This window comes from Condylura cristata, unplaced genomic scaffold (assembly GCF_000260355.1).
Source record: "Condylura cristata isolate star-nosed mole 26May11 unplaced genomic scaffold, ConCri1.0 scaffold00002, whole genome shotgun sequence".
NCBI lineage: Eukaryota > Metazoa > Chordata > Mammalia > Eulipotyphla > Talpidae > Condylura > Condylura cristata.
The window spans coordinates 74,001,359-74,022,024 of NW_004567103.1; the positions used below are offsets into that span (position 1 = coordinate 74,001,359).

The following is a 20,666-nucleotide window of genomic DNA, read 5'->3' on the forward strand; positions in this document are numbered from 1 at the left end:
GGTGTAGGTTCACACCTTGCTTTGAATGTGTGTTACCATACAACACCCACCTGTAACTAGGTGCGCATTGTGCATCTCCTCTTTGTGTCCATCCTCAACCCTACCCCATCTGATAACCTCAATATTGCAGTCAGATTAGTTTTTAGTTTTGTCTGTTTCTTTATTTTGCACATGAGTGAAAAATACTTTAAATAATGATATTTAATTTAATTAAAATAATGATTGGTTTCACTTAACATAGTTCCCTGCAGTTCATCCATGTTGTAGCAAATGGCAAGATTTCATCTTTTAAAATACTGAGTAGTAGTCCATTGTGAATGTATACAGCATTTTTTATTCACTCATGTATTGTTATGCATTTCAGTTGCTTCCATAACTTGGCTATTATAAATAGTGCTATAACATAAGAGTGCATATATCCCTTCAAATTAATGTTTTTGCATTTTTTTGATAGTTAAACTGGGTTGGAATTGTTAGATCATTTGGTACATCTATTTTTAGAATTTGGAGGAACTTCCGTACTGTGTTCCATATGGAATGGATCAGCCTATATCACTGCCAACAGTGGGATTTCTTAATGGAGGTGAGAAGGAAGTTTCTCTGTTTGAAATGAACTGGGAGACCATGTGTGACCCCTTAAGTCTTAAACTTACAGGGTCTAAGGAATTAATTTTGAAAATCACTGAGGGAAGTGGGCCAAGCTTAGCAGAGATCTTGGAAACATTTGATTTACCTGCTGGTACTTGCTACCTTGTTAAAGAGTTATTTATTAGCATTGAGTGAACGTAAAGCTGATCCTTTCAGGGAGGGAATTGTCATAGGATCAAGAAAAAACATGACTCCTTATTTTTATTTTCTTTGGGGACATGAAAATAAGTTCCTCTTTGATTTATGGCTCAGTTTTTACTAGGAGATTGTTCTGGTTCATTTAAAATGTCAACAAATGTCTGTGAAATCCTATTAGAGCTCCTTCCAGGCTATTTGTGTCTTTGGCGTAGTGACATCATGGAGTGTCAATAATTTCACTTTGTAGGGTTATATCTTTCATATTGTTTCTTGTTTCTGATCCCTCCAGCTTCTCCTGTGAAGTTGTATCAACCCCATGTTGGATACCTCCTGATGATGTCTTTGCTGTTGTCTTCTTACAATAGGATGCTTAAAGGTTATTAATGTGTAAATACATTTAGAAACAAGACAAGGTTCCCCCCCCCCCTTTATTTCTGCTTGTGCTCAAAGTTAATGAAAGCTGGAGTTACTTTATTGAAATACAGAAGCTGGAGTGTCCCAGATATATTAGTTAACATATTTCAAATAAAGTAATTCATATTTATTAAAACAATTAGTTTTTTCCATTATAAATACTACTTGGGCATAATTTTATATTTTCAGGTGAAAGAATACTAAAGTTAAGCAATTAATTACCAGAGATATCATGACAACTCATTAAAAAAGAGAACATGTGGCACTGCACTGAGATGCTAAAGCCACTTGCGCATGAGTTTGATTCCTGCCTGCCCTGGAGGTGACCACATGGCGTGGCAGACCTCTCCCTGACCTGCCCCCTGCTCCCCTCAGCAGTGTACTTTGTCGATCTGCCTGTTCTGCTCCCCACTCTATCTCTGGTGAAGCCTCTCACCACCCCTGAGCCTCTGGCCTGTACCCCAGTTCTGTATGTACAAATTAAAACAAACAAACAAAAAAGAACATGTATGTCCTCAACTCTTAACAGAGGAGACTACATAGCCGGTTTTTAGCCACTACAAAGTGTTTTCTGATCTTGGTGTCTGTGTAATGGATGTCCAAAAACAGTTATATCATTGAAAACATTTGCATTTTTTCCTTAATACTCCATTAGCATCATTCCTGACTAGAAAGGAAAGATTTTGTTGCAATGGTGATCACTGCTCTCTTGGGGACTTTAATTTCAAGAAATCTCTCACACTTTTATTTTGTGGCCTTGTTTGATTTTTTAACTATATAACTGACTGTAGGCCCAATTAGTCTAAAATATCAGCAGCTTTGAACCTCCATCTTCATAAACTCTTTTTGACTTAACTCCAATGTAAATCTATTGTGGCAAGCAGATATGTATTAACTAACTCACCGTGACATATCACGGTGGCAAGGCAGCTTCCTTTTGTTGCAGTGCATAAACCTCTCTCTGCACCTTGGAAATATATGCACGTACATACATATAGTAATAAAAACAGAGCAGACAAAATAATGTACAATGGAACAGGAGCATCCTTTTATTCTCATAATACCAGTCCACTTCTGAGGGAATCATCCTGCAGAGTTTGTTACATAGCTTTGCAGAAATTTTATCTGCATATATGTGTATTTATTTCTGTACACACACAAACTTCAATGATCACCATATTAATTCCTTTGCTATATCCACCATTACATTTTGCAGCATTTATAAAACTGTCATTAAAAGCTTGATAATATAATCTCATAGATTATGATAATCCATTAAATTATTCCCTTATTAATGGATGACTGAGTAGTTAATTTTTTGCCTTTATATATCTGTAATAAACACTCTTAATTGTACTCTTTACACAACAACTATGGCAGTACTAGTATAAAATATGTTTTTCAAAGAGCTGCTGGGCGCAATAAATGTGAATTTTAGGTTTTGTTTAACATTTTCAAGATTCCCACCAACACTGAATGAGAGGATTTGTGCTCTAACACCCTCAGCAATATTCAGTCCTTTTATTTTTGTCATTCTAATAGGTGAAATGGAGTTGTTGATTTCTTTAATTTTGTTGTGTTGTGCTTATTGATTCTTTTTCTGAAATTGACTTATGTCTGTTATTTATTGCTCCTTTAGGCTCTTGTCCTTATTAAAAAACAAACCACTGGTTTGAAGATAGTCTTTTTTAAAATTGAAGGTTGATAGACACACAGATGCATACAGAGAAACAAATGATAATATTGGAGGATTTTCACAAATGAACACACTTGTGTGACCACTGCTCTCACTCATTTTTACCTGAGAAGTCCTTTTCCTGCCCCTCCCAATCTTTACTCTTTCCCTAGAAGTAATCACTATGCTAAATTCACCACCACACAGTGATGTGAACTGTGTGTTCACAGTGGTGAACATTATACAAACAAAATCATAAATAGATTACATGTCCAATGAATGCTTTTGTATTTGCCTTCCTTCCCCCTTATTTGTTGAGACTCATATATGTAATTGCAAGTAACTACAACTCATTTATTGTCTTTGTTGTATAATTTTCCAACAGATGAATATACTACCATCTTATCTCTCATTGTTGAACATTTTGGTTGTTTCCTGTTTTGACAATTATAGAGACTGCTGCTGTGAACATTTCTGCAATGTTTGTACTCCTATGGATACATTTCTTTTGGGTACTTATCTAGGAGCAGAATATAGGTCAGACAGAAATGATGAGCTTTCATAGATACTGACAACTGGTTTTCTAAATTGTTTGTACTAGTCACATAGTTATTAAGTGTTCCAGTTGTGCCATTTCCTTAATAATGTTGAAATGATCAGGCTTTTTTTTTTTCTCATGTAATGGTATCATTTTGTAGTGGTAATTTTATTTTCTGTGCCTACTAATGGGAATGAACATATTTCTATAGATTTACTGGTCATTTATGTATCTGTCATGAGAAGACTAAGTCTTTTGCCCATTTTTCCTATTGGGTTGTTTTTGTCTTCATTATTGATTTGCAGGTCATATTTATGTATTCTGGTACAGTCTGTTGGTAGTTACAGCTGTTATGATTATCTTCTACAATGTGATTTGCTCTTGAATGGGGTCTTAAGCATCTTGCTCTTAATATATACTGCATTTATGTCTTGTTGAAGAAATCATTTATTTCCCCAAAGATTATGAAAAAATTTTCTATCTTATATTCAGATAGCTCCTTTGTAATTTTACTTTGCATATCTACATCTCCAACTCATCTGTAGATGATTTTTGATTATGGTGTGACTTAGCACCATTTATTGAAAAGACTTTTCCTTGTTCCCCTATACTTCAGGATAACTTTTTTGGTAAGTCATGTTTCCAGATATGAATAGAACTTTTTTTGTTCAGTGGTGGTCCTCTTTATCCTTACACCTGTACTTTCCCCTTCACTATTGTAACTCTGAAATAAATCTCAATAAATTGGTAGTAACTATTTCAGTTTTGTGGTTCAGTATTGTCTTGGTTATTCTTGACTCTTCATGTTCCACGTAAACTCTAGAATCATCAACTCTACTACACAAAAACCCTATTACAATTTTGACTGCTAATACTGATTCTTCTAATTCATGAACATGATACATAGTTCTTCATATTTTGCTTTTCTAGATAGGTCTCACATATTTTTCTCATAGTTAATTTCTAGAGATTTAATCTTTATGCTATTGAAATATCTTTTAAAAATTACATCTTTTTATTTGTATCTACTATGAAAGTAACTGGTTATCTGTGTCTGGTGAGCTTGCTGATTCACTACTAAATTCCTTTGACTCCTTGGTTCTGCCAGTTTGCCCATATGTGGAGAGCTGGGGAATGAAGGACACAATGTGTAACTAATAGATGAGTATCTCTTCTTAGGGCACTTTATATCTTGGTAGTATACCTTGGGAAACACCTCTCTGCCTTTTGAGCCAAAGAAGACTGCATGGCTGACAGTAGAAGCTCTACTTTTCTCATTGAAAATGCCATTGGCTTCCCAGCTGCCTCACTGTCGTTGCAGTGGCTGTCTGAACAGTTACAACGTTGGTTGCATTACCTTCCTTGTTCTGCAGTGTGCAGAACATGGGAAGGGCTTTAAGGATAGGTGCTCCAGCTCATTCCCAAATCTTCTGTTGCACGTGAGGGGTAGTTGATGGGACTCTTGATGACAGTGCCAATGAACTGTGGAAACTCTTAGGTCTGCATAAGATTTGATTGAGATGCACTATCAGTTCTCAGCATCTCCCCCCAGTGCAGTGTACATTTTGTTATATTTAATAGGTTTATAATTTGGAATTTAGTATTGGCCATTTCCTAGTTTCTTAGATCAGTGTACTCTTCAGTTTTCCATGCATTTTGTTGCTTTGGTGGGTTTTATAAAAGTGAGTGAGAGGTAGGAAGGGAAGAAAAGGCCTTTATTCTATTATGTTTAACTTTTATTCTCTGAATGATTTTAATGTTTTCCTAATGACTTTGATTCAACTCAAATGAGTAAATATTTATTCAGCAGTTTCTTTATGCCAAATTGTTAGTCTTATTCATTGCATTCCTCTTTCCTACAATATGTTCTGTTTTTGAAAAATTTCCTTCAGCAGTTCTTTAAAGCAAAGAGACTCAGTGCGTGGTGTGGTGTCAGCAATGCCACATTAAGGGCTGTCTTAGTGCTCTGATAAGGATGAGCTTGGGTGGTAGTATCTATGCCATTGCTAGCTCTAGCTATCATGGCATCAGCTATTTTAGTATGCATAAATCATTGTGTGTTAAGTGAAAACCAGAAATTATTGGGCTTACACATTTATCACTCACCCAGTATTTATTGAGCACCAACGGTGTGCAGGTGCTTTCACAGGCCCTGGGAATAGTGTGTGGAATATGATGTAACCCTTGACTTCAGGTTTTCATAGCTGATTGGGAGAAGACAGAGGATCATTTATGTCTAGTAAAGATGAGGTAGTAGGGACAAGGGGGCTTGGGATTCAGAGGTTAGACACAGAGCCCATTAACAAATTATGGAATGAGAGTCAAACTTTAAATTCCCAGCCATTGTTCTTAGGACAGTTCATAATAGTTCTCTGTTATGTAAAATTTCCCTTATCTCTCTTTTCTGTCAATGAGTGCTTTATTTACTTGTTGAAAGTAGCTGCCTTCTGTGACTAAGGGCCTTAAGTATTTCATCAAATTGTTGGGTAATAACTACTACCCCCAGCTTATCATAACACAATATGGCATGAAGTCAATGAGTGTTTATTGAGTGAAAGAATGACTGGTAAGTTCAGGCTGCTTGTGTTGGCCTGGACACAGTGGGTTGAGGACAAGGGCTGAATGTGGTCAGAAGCTGTCCAGCTCTTCCAGGTCAGGAACTTGGCTTGCCACTCACTGGTAGTTGACTGCTTTCTTGAGAACTGGGTGGGCATCACAGGGAGCCACAGCACAGAGAAGAGAAAAAGTGTATTAAGTGAAATGGTTGGAAATGTACAGTATTTCTGGTAAATCAGGTTTTTCAAACCAAAATTGCAGCTAGGAATGGTGGATTGTTTACTCCATTGAACATGGTCCATAAATGTTCATAAAAGTTGGGTAACCATGGTTTCAGGCTGCTCTGCTGCCTCCTTATTCCCAGTGTATTGAAGAAGCCAAGGAAATGTGCTGTGCTGCTAAAGAAACTTTATCATGGGAGGCTGGACTCAGCTTTTTGTGCCTGAATTGGTGCCTCTTGTGGGCCTCAAGAACCTCTAAACCAGGTGTGGCAGTAAGTCGCAGTTATATTACTCATGTCCCAATCATGCCAATTCCCACTTTGGAAAGGGAATGGGGTGCATTTCGTATTATGCTGACCAAAGTAGAGCAAATATCTGGTATGTGTTAGAGGGGGTGAGAGTGCTCTGATCCAGGTTGGAGATGCTCCCTAGTTCTCACTATGATTTTGTTCTTACGTACTATTCATGCTGGCTCTTGGTAACCTGGCTTCAGGAGTGTTCTTGCTCTGCCCACTGTCCTAGGTCTTGCCATTTGCAGATGCTCCACATTCTCCTTAAAATAATGTTCTTAAAGAGGCAGGCTACTCTTTGGGTCCTACAGAGCACTGACTTCTGTTCCCTGGTGCAGGTGATGGCCACCCAGTTATGTGGCTGGGCCTCTTGGTGTGTTGGATACTTAGTTCGGCCTGCTCTTTCTCTTTCTGATAGTTGTAGCTAAGTGTATAGTGTTATTTCAGTCAATCAATCTGCTTTCATGTGTTCAGGCACTGGCTGAGGCATTTTGGAGACATCAGGACAAAACAGTTCAAAGCTTACAGTCTTTGTAGAAATAACTGCTGATTGTGGGGAGGGGAAGATGAGTCACAGTATTCATGTGTAAGTCAAATAGAGTGGTAGAAGATGATACAGAGGCTAGATAAAGAAAATACAGCACAAATTAAGGTACCTAACATGTGTGAGCTGAGGTAGGCTGCAGTAGTTAAGACATGGCCAAGGCAGGCCTCTGAGGTGAACTTTGAGCAAAGACCAGAGGAGATAAGCATGTCAGTCAGGAATTCAGTGGGATGGGCGTGAAATAAGCACATGCAGCTGGTAGTGTAAGAGAGCCCTGAGTCTCAGGCTCCTTCTTGAATAAAGCCAGCTGGGGAAATTGGAAGAAAGTTGTGAATCTCTCCATCCCACCTAATTTCTTAAATGAAGACAGCTGGGAAAAGCAAGTGGCATAGAGCCTCAGGGTAGAATTTGAAAGATAGTGGGTCCTGTCTGTGTTCCCACTTCAGCCTGCTACTCCTGTTAGTGGGAGGGGCTTCTGGTTTTGTTTACGCCCTTCACATACACAGCCTCAGGCTCACACCTGCAGCTCTTCTGGCTTTAGCACTTTGGTAGGTGGCTTCATTATGTTTTCTTGAGAGACTATGGTGACCACCATCTCAATATTGTGGTAGATCCAACTTGATCTCTTACAGTACCAGCTGCACCTGTTTATTCCACTCCCAACCCACTGAATTTTGGTTCCCTCTTTTTCATCTAGCCCCTTGGGCCCTGTGCACAACCTCTTTTTTTTTTTTTTTTTTTTTTTTTGCTGGTAGGTTGGAGATTACTTCTTCCGGAGGTTCTGCTCTGGGTTCATGGCCACTTTGCTTTGGGCCCTTCCTGTTAGGCTAAATGTTTAGGGGTGAGGTATGTGGTTGATTTCAGACTTTTGATTAGGAGTCTCTATTTTGAAATCCTTTACCCTATCTCCTTTGAAACTCTTGCCACGTAAAAGTCTTTCCACACACTAGAATTTGATTACTTAGCTTTTTTTTTTGCATATGGGTGAACCCAAATCCTTAGAACAAGAATATAGGTTTTTCTCTTTAACAGTTTAACTTCCCTGGGCACTCCTCACTTGTGCACTGTAGCAATAGGGGAGGAGGCAGCACTGGTGGCTCATACTTTAGAATAACTTGGACTTCCACTCAAAACTGGAGTATAGTTTTAGGCAGGGGGACCAATAGGAAGGTATCAATGAGGGGGCTAGGCAACACACTTTTGGTGCTTTTTTCCTGTTATTTAACCTGAATGCAAATGTACCTTCATGGCAGAGTGATCTAGTGAGAGCAAGTAATCTAAATTGACACTCCATGACCCCAAAGTAGTAGCTCAAGGGTTTTAATTCTTCAAGCCTACCACTTCTGTGGGTTATACAGGTTGAAAGTGGGAATATGGGAGAGGGATCTTAGGGGCACTATGAGAACACAGTCAACTACCTCTTCATTGTGCGAAAGAGAAAGAGAGACTCATACTCACACTGAGCTCTTGGACAGGATTTGCTGACTGGCAGAGTACTGGAGGGTGGGTAGACAGTGCCTGCATGGAGCTCAGTAATGGCTCTTAGATTAGGATCTCAAAGGATGATAGAGGCTTTGAGGACCTGGTCCATAGCACAGTTTTGTATATGGCTTAGAGCCAGACCTACAGAAGGAGACACCAGAGGCTACTGTCCATGCAGTGCAATGAATATTTAGCAGACATTTTGCTGGGAACTGCAGAGATGAGGAAGCTACAGTCACACATCACTTAACAAAGGAATACATTGTGGGGAATATAGCTTAAGAGAGTTCATCATTGTCTAAACATTATAGAGTTTAACCCTGGCAGCATGACCTCCTGCACACCTACCCTATTTATAGGGATCACCATATAGAGATCACTGCACATGGTCTGTCATTGACAGTAATATTTCTTATTTGGCACGATTGTACTACCCTCCCCTTCAACTGCTCATGGGCTTCATCTAAAGTTCCACATGCACGTCTACCAGATCTCCTATACCCAAATGGGGTAGGCAAGTGAACGAGGCCAGCTGGGGCTAATGCTGTAAGAGGGGCGGGTACCCAGGAGTGCATGCCCCATCCCAGTGCAGCTCTGCCATTGTGGGGAGAAAGGGACAACCCAGTGCTAGTGGATCAGTTTTCTGGAGAAAAACCAAAAAGTAAGGTGTTTGCTTTTTCTTAATTTTTGAAGTCCTTGATTTAAAAATTTTATATCCTATTCTGGTACTAGAATAATACTATGTAAGTCACACAAACTTCTGATTTAATTTGTAAATTCTGGTTTGGACAGATAAACCAAAAAGTTGATTGGGAAGCTTAAAATGAGTCATGACGGGTTGAATAGTAGTTTCATTGACTTCTCTTTCAAATTGCTTTTTGCTCTTTTCCTTTTGTGATGACTGAAGTCAGCCTCCTCTCACGTAATTTTTTATAGTACATTATAATGTTGTTTGAATGGGTGAAAGAGGTCTGGAAGCTATTGGATATTCTGTTGGTGAGATGAGATAAAACATAAACCTTTTAATTTTGACCCCTCTTAGCCCTGCTTCTGCCTAGGTTGCAGGACTCATGAGACTCTTCAGATTGAAGGTGGATGATGCAGAAATGGGTTCTCAAGTTGGGCTTGTTACATGGTTGTTGCTGAGGTTGTTTCCAGGCCTCTGACTGACAGAGATGGTCTAATTAAAGTGGGATTGATTTATTAACAGAGCTTTACTGGTCACATAATTTAGCAACTTGGATGTGTTATGGGGCCTGGGGTGTTGCTAAAGAGTGCTAAGGCTGGAGGTAATTATTGCCTGACTTTGGAGAGAATGACAGATGGGTCCTTATTGTTGGTATAAATCTAGTCTGCCATTGAAATGGCATTCTTTGTTTAAGGTTGTTGAAGGGCTAGGCATGGACCCTCAGTTGCTTTGCTGGCACTCTCACCTCTGTGTATTTCCAGGGCGCTTTGTCTGAACCTGCATTGCCCTCTAACAGAGCCTGCTGCTTATTCAGCTGCATCATTTGCATTTGGCTTTGCCCTAACAATGGGTTGCCTGGGTCCCTTCCATTTTCCAGCTGTCTTTCTATTTGAATTTGAGTTTCCAGCTGACATGCTTTCTGGACTGAGTGCGACTTAAAGAAGTTCTGGTCTTTAACCAGGCTTGTATAAATATTTATTTAAGACTTCTGTTGTCTCTGTGCTTCTGGGAGTGTAGCTTTGATTACCCCATTGACACATAAATGAAAGTAGAGTGTAGAACAAGCAAAAACCTGAGAGGCAGGGGGTCCCATAAACAGGGTGTGACATTTTGCTTGTGTTCTATACCCCCCAGGTTGCCAAGCCCTCAGTGGTACTCCATGAACTCTTTGGGGCATTAGCAATCCTCTCATGTAGGTGATTTGGTGTAGAAGATTGGATTTCAGAAAATAAAGACATGTATGACAGTATACTTTTCTGTTAGAAGCATTCATGAATTCACAGTACGGCCCACTTACAAGTGTGCATCCATCATAAATCGGTTTCTGCTATTCTGTCTTAGATCTTCAGCTTTCTTTTTATGAGCTGGGTAATTTTTTTTTTCTAAGTAAAATATTTTTCTCCTTTTGACTTGGTCACATAGCTTGGTTGTAGAAAATGCAGACAATGGGAGAAGTAGAGAGAAAGAGTATGTAAATATTTAAACCCATCAATGGTTAACCACTTAGCATTTGAAGGATTTTTTAGAAATTATTTTCAATGTACTTTTTTTAGGGCAAGGGGAGGGAGTTGTATTGTAAAGCTTGTATATTATACATATCATCTTGTATCTTCTCCTTTCTACCTAACATTTTACTTGTGTAATTAAGAAATCTGTTATCTCCTATAACTTTTCTTTAGCTCCTCTTTACTTCAGATAAAATGTCCTCAAAACACATCAGATGCTCTACCTCAGGGCCTTTGCATGAATTCTTCACATTTTCCACTAACACTTCCCATTTTCTTTTTTTCAGGTGACTGCATGAGTCAATCCCTTACTTCTTCTAAGTCTTAGTTCACCTTCTCAGTGAAATGTCTTCTGATTTTCCTATTGAGTTTGCCCCTGTACTGACAGAATTCCCCTGGCCCAGACCCATCCTTTCCCATGACTTTTAATATTGGTAGTAGCAAACATAACACCTGCCTGTTTATTATCTTCATTTCCCTTACTATGCTACTCTAAGTAAGCATATATAAATGGCTGCATACAGCTTATTTTTTGGACTATAGTTTAATTGCATAATTTTTGGACCATAATTTGTCATCCTATGTTTGGTTATTTAGGTTGTGTACAATTTTTTTGCTATTACAAAGTCCATCAACCTACTATGGCCTTTTGTATAAGAAGTGCCTTTCTGTTTCTCAGGCATTTAAAGAGATTGTTAATTTTGGGGTTACTGTCTCAATATATACTGTATTGAAACTCATTTGGCTACAGATGATATAAACTCAATTTTCATTTGGCTTAAGGGTAATAAAGGAAGTTATTGGCTAACTTATTTGAAAATTGTAGGGACATACTTCAGGCTGACTAATTCCAGAGATTTAGTCATCAGCAGTCTAAATTGTATCTATCTGTAATACCTGCTTTTTGTTGTGTGGCTTCATTCTGAGGTCATCTTTCCCATATAGGAAATAATTGCTTCTTGCAGCTCCATTTTAATGCTTTCAACTCTATAATCTCCTTCCAGTAAGATACCCTCCATCATATTTTCAATGAAAATTTGAATAGTTGCTCATGTTTCAAGTTGAACTAAGCCATCTTTAAGTCATTAGTGGGGTTAATTGTTTTCATCTCATCCAAACTATACAGTCTTGAGGGCAGGGAAAAGGAGGATGAGGGTTCTTTTATTGTGGGAAATGGATATTAGACAGCCCCCAAATTATAGATTTCCATTTTATTTATGAACATTTTAACGTGCACAGTACTCTTTTTTTTTTAAGCTAAAGAAAATAAAAAGTAAAAGCAAGGAAAGCGAGTGGTGCTTTGTTGCAGTGCAGGTGTGCATTTTGGTGTATGTAAAGCTAGCCTAATCAGTTGGCAGTCTACCTGCACTCACATCACAAGGGAGTAAGATGGGAAAACTCATGGTCCCAGCACTCTGGGGGATCAGCATGGGGTTCCATGGGCAGTAATTGCAGGCCTTGCAAGCTGTTGACAGCCACCAGCTCTCAAATTCAATGCAAGTTACATGTAAGCCACCAGCTCTCAAATTCACCTGTAAGTTATGAGTGGTGGAGGCAATTGTAGAGGTGAGGAACAAAAGCATTCTTGAAACTATTCCTAAGAGATTCTGAAAGTAGTGCTACCCAGAAGAATTTGTAATGTGCTGACTCTTGAGGCACTACATTCTAGAGCAGCTGCGGGGTTTGTTACTGACAACTATGGTGATTTCACTACCATCAGCTCTGTAGCCTCTGCCTTGAGTAAGTATTGCCTTGATAAGGGAACTTCTCAGCCTGTCTGTTCATGGGCCTTGCCAGTTGGCAGTACAGTTGTCTGAGGCTGAAAGAGCCCTTGTTTGCTGTCCATGGTTGATCTAGCCTGGCCTTATGGGCTCCTCTGGTCTTTTATTGACCTCAGGGTGGATTTTAGTACTCTCGGTCACATACTCGTGGGGTTCTAAGGTGTCTTACCTGTAATCTCTGCTTTGATGGGTCTTCCTGGCCTCGGCTTGCTGTTGCCGAAGAAGGACCCATTCTTAGCATGAAAGAATTTGGAAAGGTGATGAAAACCCCACAGTTTGTACTCTTTCCATGTGAGTAGGGGACTATTTGAACCAATATGAATTTTTCCTTTCAGTCTGTTTCCTAAAATTTGGATGTCTTGATGAATTATAGACCAAAAAATGAAGTTATTATTTGACACTTTAGAAATCTGCTAGCTTCTATCTATTATTCTGGTCCTGTGCTCATGATTTTGTTTTGTTATTTAATCTTGGGGAGTCATTTACATAGGGAAGCTTCTAGACCTCGAGTATTTGGAGGAATTTTCAGTATATCCTCAATTCCCTTCACAATTGTTGGCATTTTCTCCCTTTCCATCTCATCAAGGACATTAGATAGAGCCAATTTGTAATTAAATACATGTTAATCCTTCCCTTCCACTAAGGATTCTGGGTTAACCTGGAGCCCTCTTGCTCATATTTCCTTGGGTGCATGGGGGATAGAATAATATTAATTATACTCTACTTGTGCTTGAAGTTATTCATTAACTGAGCAAGCTTAAGTCACTCACACAAAGAGAACTTCACAGTATAATTGTGGAACTGTTTGGAATAATGGACACTGACTCAATTGAGTCAGAGAAACCCCACCATTTTGTGGCCATAACTTTTGTTGGATTTCACTCTCGGAGACAAAGTTCCCTGTGTTTCTCAATATAATAAAGTGGGTGTCCTCCTCTTTGAAATCTGTAGACCACTGTATAAATATCTGGTGTTATCAAGTAATGTGACTGGAACATTTTAAAGTGGTAGTTTACTGGGGGAGAAGCAGGTGGTGTCTTGGGATGGCAAATGACCTACTGGCCCAGCGGCACCCTCCAGTCTGTATTACCCAGGTAGAAACAGCAGGACTCCGGCCATGCTGCTTGTGTTTATAAGCTGAGTCTGCACAAAAGGTTGATGGATTTAAAACAGGTTCGATTGCTAATAAAGTAACCCACAAAAAGCCCAAAGCTACCATATTCTGTTAACAGGTTATAAAGGGAAAAGATAAATACTTATTTTGACTTGTTTCTGTGATAGAAAACTTAGTGCTTACTGCTTACTGTGAACCAGGTTCATCATCCTTTAGGGCATCCCAGTGCTCAGGGTATCCTAGCTAGGATCTGCTTTTTGCACATACCAGAGTGGCCTTTGAATTTAATTATTCTCAAAGGTCCCATGTGCCTTTGCAGTACTACACCTGTGTTTTCTATGAAGCTACAGCAGTCAGTGCACACAACTGGTTCTGCCCTTCTCCCTATGCTTCTGGGAGTACAAGGAAAACTGGAATGGCTCATGTTAAAACAGTCCAGAATTTAGTGAATTACATTAAGTGCTCTTCACACAGCCAGAGGATTGGAATATGGTTGCTGTAGGAAGGAGTAGAAATTTTAAGAACCCAGTGTTTCAGTCTTGCTCCCATGTTGTGTTTACCACATGCTTGTCTCTACTCCTCAGTTTATATAATAATGGCAAACCCTAGTTCCAGTGTTTACAAGTTGCAATTCCAACAATGTATATTGTCCAGTTGGACTCTCACTCACAATTCCTAATTCACTTAAAGTGAAATGCACTTGGTTGACATGGAGTTAGATGACTGCATGAAGACTGGGGGCAGAAGCACAAATCCCACTATAGTTGTTCTGGGGCCTATTACTGGACTTAGTGGGTAAGGTGGAGAGTGGGTCCCAGAAAAGGTACTTGTGACAAAGTGAGTGGGTCCAAATAGGTATTAATTTCCAATGTCCACACCCAAGCCTCTCTTAGTCCATGCGTGAGAACTTGCAGCACCCAAGCCTGAAACAGTCTACTTCAGAGCTTTGCTGACTCACTGGGTAGGTGCCATTCTTTGTTGAAGAGCAAATTCTGCTTAAAAATGGCTTTTGTTTGAAAGCCTACCTTTATTAAGCTAAATGGAGACCAGGCTCTTTGGCATATAACAGCTTACAGAATTTGGCAGAAGTGCTGTCCAGTAGACTACCTCCTGCCCTAGCCCAAACTCCTGTCACTGCCCACAGATTTTTGAATGAAATATTTTCATTATTATGGTGGCACCTATGTTTGCTGACATCTACTGTTTAAGATAATTTATTTTTTTCTAAACTGTTTTTATTGAGATCTACATTGGTCTTTTTAAGATCTACATTGGTCTGGTGGGCAAGAAATTTTTTCCCATGATGTTAGCAATGACAAGTGTCTTAGTGACCCTGAAGTGGCAACAGCTGAATGGATCACATTCATGTAAAAGTTTAATATAGTTCCCATCTCTCTATACCCAGTTGATTAATTCTCAAAATCTTAACTGTCATTTGACAACTGCCTAAGTGTTTGCATTCTGAAGTTTGGTCCTTTGGCTCTTCAGAACACACTGGAAAGAGAAACTGTTGTAGATGAAATCTGGAATCTTCATTCCTTTTTAAAATCCACAGATGTTACCAGTATAGTTTGAATTTTTTAATTTCCTTGGAACTTTTCCATTGATGTCGAAGAGGCCATATCAAGTATATTAATATGCTCAAATACAAGAAAAAATATCCATGAGGTTTTAAAACATTCTGAATAATATTTTCTTTCTTTTTAGCTGTCTCCGTTATGAGGTACAGCGCCTCTGCTTTTGGGTTTGCAGTAAGTAATCTGAAAATGTACTTTTATCGAGTGTTGCACGGTTTTCCCCAAGTCTGTGATCCCACCTTGGGCTATCAGTGAAGAGGGCATTTAGCAGATGAGAGCTTAGCGTGACACCCATACTTTTAATAGAAATAGTTTATACAAAAATCACATTTTAACAGAAGTACATTGCAAGGACATTATAGAGCACTACAGAATTTTCCAGAACAAATCAGGAGAGCCACATTTTCCACACTGCTTGAGAGGATGTTTCAGCCTTTTCCCCCTTTCAAGGTTGTAGGTTTGAAAGTAGACACACACCAAAGTATTTGGTGGTTGCAGCAGAAGTGTTGGGATTTAAGATGAGGCTCCTGGTCTTAGGATAAATTTCTCTGTAGCCCGATTGGTGGTAAGCTGGGATCTAAGATGAGGCTCCTGGTCTTAGGATAAATTTCTCTGTAGCCCGATTGGTGGTAAGCTGGGATCTAGCTTGCTTCCTGGTGGAAGTTGATTATAGAAGCAGGTCTCAGTTGTTGAAAGTCTAATCATGTTGAGAACTTGGTTGTGAACTTTCCCCACATCCTTTCAAGATGTGCTGGCAGTTTTCCAGATGAAAAGTGTGGTTGGTGCAGTAAGTCATACACAGAGGTATACAGTCCTTATATATCTCTCCTGTGTAGCTTAAGTGTTTGCTGTACCTGAAGGTATGTGTTCATGTTCCCAAACCCACTCTCCCCTTAATTATGTGAAATAAGTGGTTTGAGAGTTAGCAGATTCTTTTCAGTATCTTTTGAAAGATGTAGCTATTTCTCAGAAAAATGTTGTTACGCACACACACACACGTGTGTGTGTGTGCTCCTCTTTCCCTCTTTATATTTCTTCTTTCTCACACATTCACTCAGTTACCCCAACAAAAGCAACAATTTCAAAGTGTTGGCAAATTACTCAAGAGCTCCTACATAACCCTACCCTCACCCTTAGATACTAGGTAGAACAGATCCATTGAAAGACAGAAATATGGAATCCTTACCCTGAATCTTTCACTTGGCACACGTTTATCAGGAAAATGCAGAACTTGTTTACTGTGGAGAAACCAGTTCCCTATGTGTGCAAACTGTGCAATCCCCTTTAGAGAGCTAGGTGTGAGGATCTGAGAGCAGAGCCCACACCCTTTTCCTGCAGAGTGTGGGTTTTCAAGCTGAAGAGGTAGTGTGAGGCTTAAGGAGAGGCTGTGGTATTGCTGCTGTGTGAGGTGCCCTGACCCTCGCATCCCACTTTCTACTCTACTCTGAGGGTGATGAATGGCCTGCATCCTCTTTGTCCCAAGGTCACTGGTCAGACGGTCCACCTCACAGCACATTTGCCCTATGTCTTCATAGTCATGCTCTATTAATTTTGGAAAACCACTAATGCCATGTCTCCTTTTCCTAGTTTGATGCCATCCTCGATGTCCTGTCATCAGCGATTGTCCTGTGGCGTTACAGCAATGCTGCTGCTGTGCATTCTGCCCATAGGGAGTACATGTAAGTGGACTGTCATCTTCTTCCAGGCTGCAGAACCCTTGCACATGTGAGGCCACATAATGAGGCTGTCAGCACAGCTTGCCTGCAACTTTAATCCCAGTGAAGAGAATACAGTTCTCAAGATGCCTTTGCCAGTGACTGGTATGACAGTAATCATGTAATAGGGCCCTCTTGGGATGTTTAGTAGAGTGGGGTGTCCCTTTATAATTCTCCCTATCATCTACTCTTGAATCTGAATATTTGTTTGTGCTTTCATTTGTCTGTCCATCTGTATCAATCTGTTGATGCATCGTTATTGCCATATGTCAGTCTGTTCATCCTTTCATATTTTTTCTCTCTCTGTTTTTGGAATCTTTGTTCCCTGGAATTTTTATGTCTTTTTCTTTATTCTGTAGAATGAGTTCTTCACTGTAATTTACACAGGATTCTTAGGACTTTCTAACTTAATCTCCTTGTCTTTCGGTCCTACCTGTGTTAGTGACTATTCCTTGCTCAGTCTCTGTATACCATGAGTCTGTGAGGGATTTATTTGTGACCATAAATAAGTATCTTTATTGCATTTGAAATCCCTAGGGTGATACCAGCACAGTTTCTAGGTTTAGATACATTGACTTTGAATTTCACCTCCACCACCGCTTGCTCTGTGACTGGGGAGAGCTACTCCTGTTTCCTCATTTGGAAGAACAGAGAACAACAGTTCCTCCTTCTAGGGTTATAGTGTCATTATATATAGAGAAACACATCTTTTTTGTTTATTTTTACATATTTTTGTGCGTTTTTCCATCAGTTGCAATCCCCTTGGGGAGAAACACATCTTTTAATATATCGTGATATAAACCATCACAGTGATGTAATGATATATGTTCACTTAGGCCAGTGTTTATATTAAGTTCAGTAAGCTTCAGTAGCCATTATTATTAAGTGGAGTCCCCTGGGATTGAGTCACCACTGGTTAGTAGGGCAAGCTTTTTACGTCATCTTTGCAGCTTTTAAACAACTGAATACAAATGAGTGAATGCTCCATTGCTGTGGTTTGTGGTGGTGCCAGACAGAAGGGAAAGGTCTGTTTTATTCATGATGAAGATGGTGTTTCACACTGAAACTTACAAATGTGCATTTCTTCAGAGCCAGGGTATCAGAGAGTCATTTATCTGAGATTGTTGTGCCAGATGGAAAGCTTTAGAAAGATGATGCCATAACTGATTTGGGAATGAGAACAATTTGTAATTTACTTTGCTGCTGGCTTTACTGTAGAGCACAAAAACTTTTTTTTTTTAATATTAGAATTTTTTTTTTAAAAGATTTATTTATTCATACAGAACTGGGATACAGGCCAGAGGTGCCAGGGGTGTGAGAGGCTTCACCAGAGACAGAGCAAGGAGCAGAACAGGCAGATTGATAAAGTACACTGCTGAGGGTAGCAGCGGGCAAGGCAGGGGAGGTCTGCCACGCCATGTGGGTCACCTTTGGGGTAGGGATCGAAATTGCACTGAAGTGTTATGTCTTGCTTGCAGTGCTGCACCACTAGGGAGAGCCCACAAAACTTTTTTTAAGTGTTAAATATTTAATGTGTCTTAGCTCTTTTAATTAATATAATTAAAATATCAGACCTGTGATATCACAGATATATTGTTTAAGGTAAGATATGCTTTTTTTTTTAAATGATTCAATTTATGGTTTTAAAAAATTATGAGCACAATAGCAGTAAGTTGATTTTGTAAAATTAAACTGCTGCTGGTGATTATTTGAGGAATCCAATGAGAACACACTAGAGTGCAGTCTGTAGATAGGTGCTCATTTTAAGCACTCGCCTGTCCAATTATAAGAACACATTTTCTTTGCTTTTATAGTTTTGTTGTCCAATGTGGTTGCTGCAAGTGGCCTTTTAGTACTTATGTGTGTTTGCACAGAACTAAGAGGTGTTGTGTGATGTCCACACCAGGCTCCAAAGACTTTAGCACACACGCACACACACACACACACAAATAGTGTCAACATTTTATTAATAACTGTTAAAATATTGATGAATTGATACAAGAAAAATTCAAATATATTGGATTAAATAAAATATTAAAAGTGATTTTACTTTCGTTTACTGCCTTAATAAGGCTTATAGAAAGTTTAAGTTTCGTATGTGACATATTTGTTTATCCTTACTCTTAAGAGAAAGTCTTTTCTCTCTTGCTTTGACATTAATAGCCTTAAATTTGATTTGCATTTCAAGAAGGAACTGTATTTAATATGTCTCAATTTCTCTCTAACTTGCTTTTCTTACCTGACTGCATTTATGCTGAAATGTGTTTCTTACATATTTGTCTTTTACTACTATGTCTTTTCTATTATGTTGGGGTCTCTGTAAGCCGGTGACATGAAATTTTTCCAAGATTAAGATTGATGATAGAAATGACTTTGGTTCTACTGTTTTTAATGATCCCTAAACAAATAACATTAAAAAAAATAGATATCTAAGTAGTAATACTCAAAAGGCAAAACTTCACAGAGGAATAGCTTTGATAATTCCCAGTGATGGTTCATGTGAGAATGCCAATGAATTCATTTGGAGATTCTTAATCTGGGGATTTAAATGACATGTACAATTCTCTATAGATTGACTTTGTGTAAAGTTTTAATCACTGGCTCATCCCATGTAAATTAAAAATTCATGAAATCACTGCCAGCTGAGAAACTAATGTTTGCATATTAATGAGAATGAATGAATTATGAGAGGCAGAGCTAGAGAAGTCATTGGTTTATTTTTTAGTTGTTGGACATTAATAGTTAATAAAATGGAAAATACTTCTAATGGCCTTTAGTTAATTTCTCCTAATATGGCTCAGATTCAGAATGAATCTTGTTCTTGCAATTGCTAATACAAAAAAGATAGAAACCACCCTCAGCGTTAGCAATTGTGATGTATATGTTAACAGTGGGTGTTACAGGGTGTCTGATGCTCCCAAGAAGGGTCTGCCTTGTGTGTCACCATAGAACATGATCCATTGTTTTGCTTTTTTGTTGCCACAAAAAAAAACAACATTAAATTTACCATCTTAATGTACACTTTAGCATCAGATATGCTCACAGCTGTGAACAGATGTCCAGAACCTTTTTATCTTGCACCACTGAAGCTATATACATTATACAACTCCCCCTTTTTCCTCCCCTTCCCTCAGGCCCTGGTGACCACTTTTTATTTCTATAAATAAGTGGACTCACATAGTATTTGTTCTTTTGTGACATAACTTAAACTTTCTATAAGCCTTATTAAGGCAGTAAATGAAAGTAAAATCACTTTTAATAGTTCATTTAATCCAATATATTTGAATTTTTCTTGTATCAATTCATCAATACTTTAAAAGTTATTAATAAAATGTTGACACTGTGTGTGAGCATGCTAAAGTGTTTAGAATTTGGTGTGGACATCACACTTTAATTTCATATGGCATAATATAGTCAAGGTTCCTTTATATACTAGCATGTGTTAGAATTTACTTTCTTTTAAAGGTTGTGTAATATTCTAGGGCACCTAGAAACCACATTTTGCTTTTCCCTTCATCTTTTGATAGCGAGTTGGGTTGTTTCCAATTTGCAGCTCTTATAAGTAGTGTTGTTATGGACATGGGTATACAAATACCTCTCTATGATCCTGCTTTCAATTATTTTGGAAATATATCCAGAAGTGGGATTTTGGGGCCATAGTGCAATATTTTTAATTTTTTGAGGATCTTCTGTACTATTTACCACATCAGTTGTTCCATTTTGTGTTCCTACCACTAGCTTTCTATTTCAAAAGTTCCAAATTACGTTAGTCACCTTACT

At 38.7% G+C, this 20,666-nt stretch overlaps 1 protein-coding gene across 1 annotated transcript in view; it reads left to right on the forward strand.

The window, feature by feature from the left end:
• The window catches only part of TMEM163 (transmembrane protein 163), a 196,452-nt gene that overhangs the window by 100,746 nt on the left and 75,040 nt on the right, over nt 1-20,666 (forward strand). The window contains exons 3-4 of the mRNA XM_004674701.2: nt 15,302-15,345; nt 16,759-16,850. Of these exons, the coding sequence (XP_004674758.1) occupies nt 15,302-15,345; nt 16,759-16,850 (136 nt within the window). The remainder of the gene's footprint in view (nt 1-15,301; nt 15,346-16,758; nt 16,851-20,666) is intronic.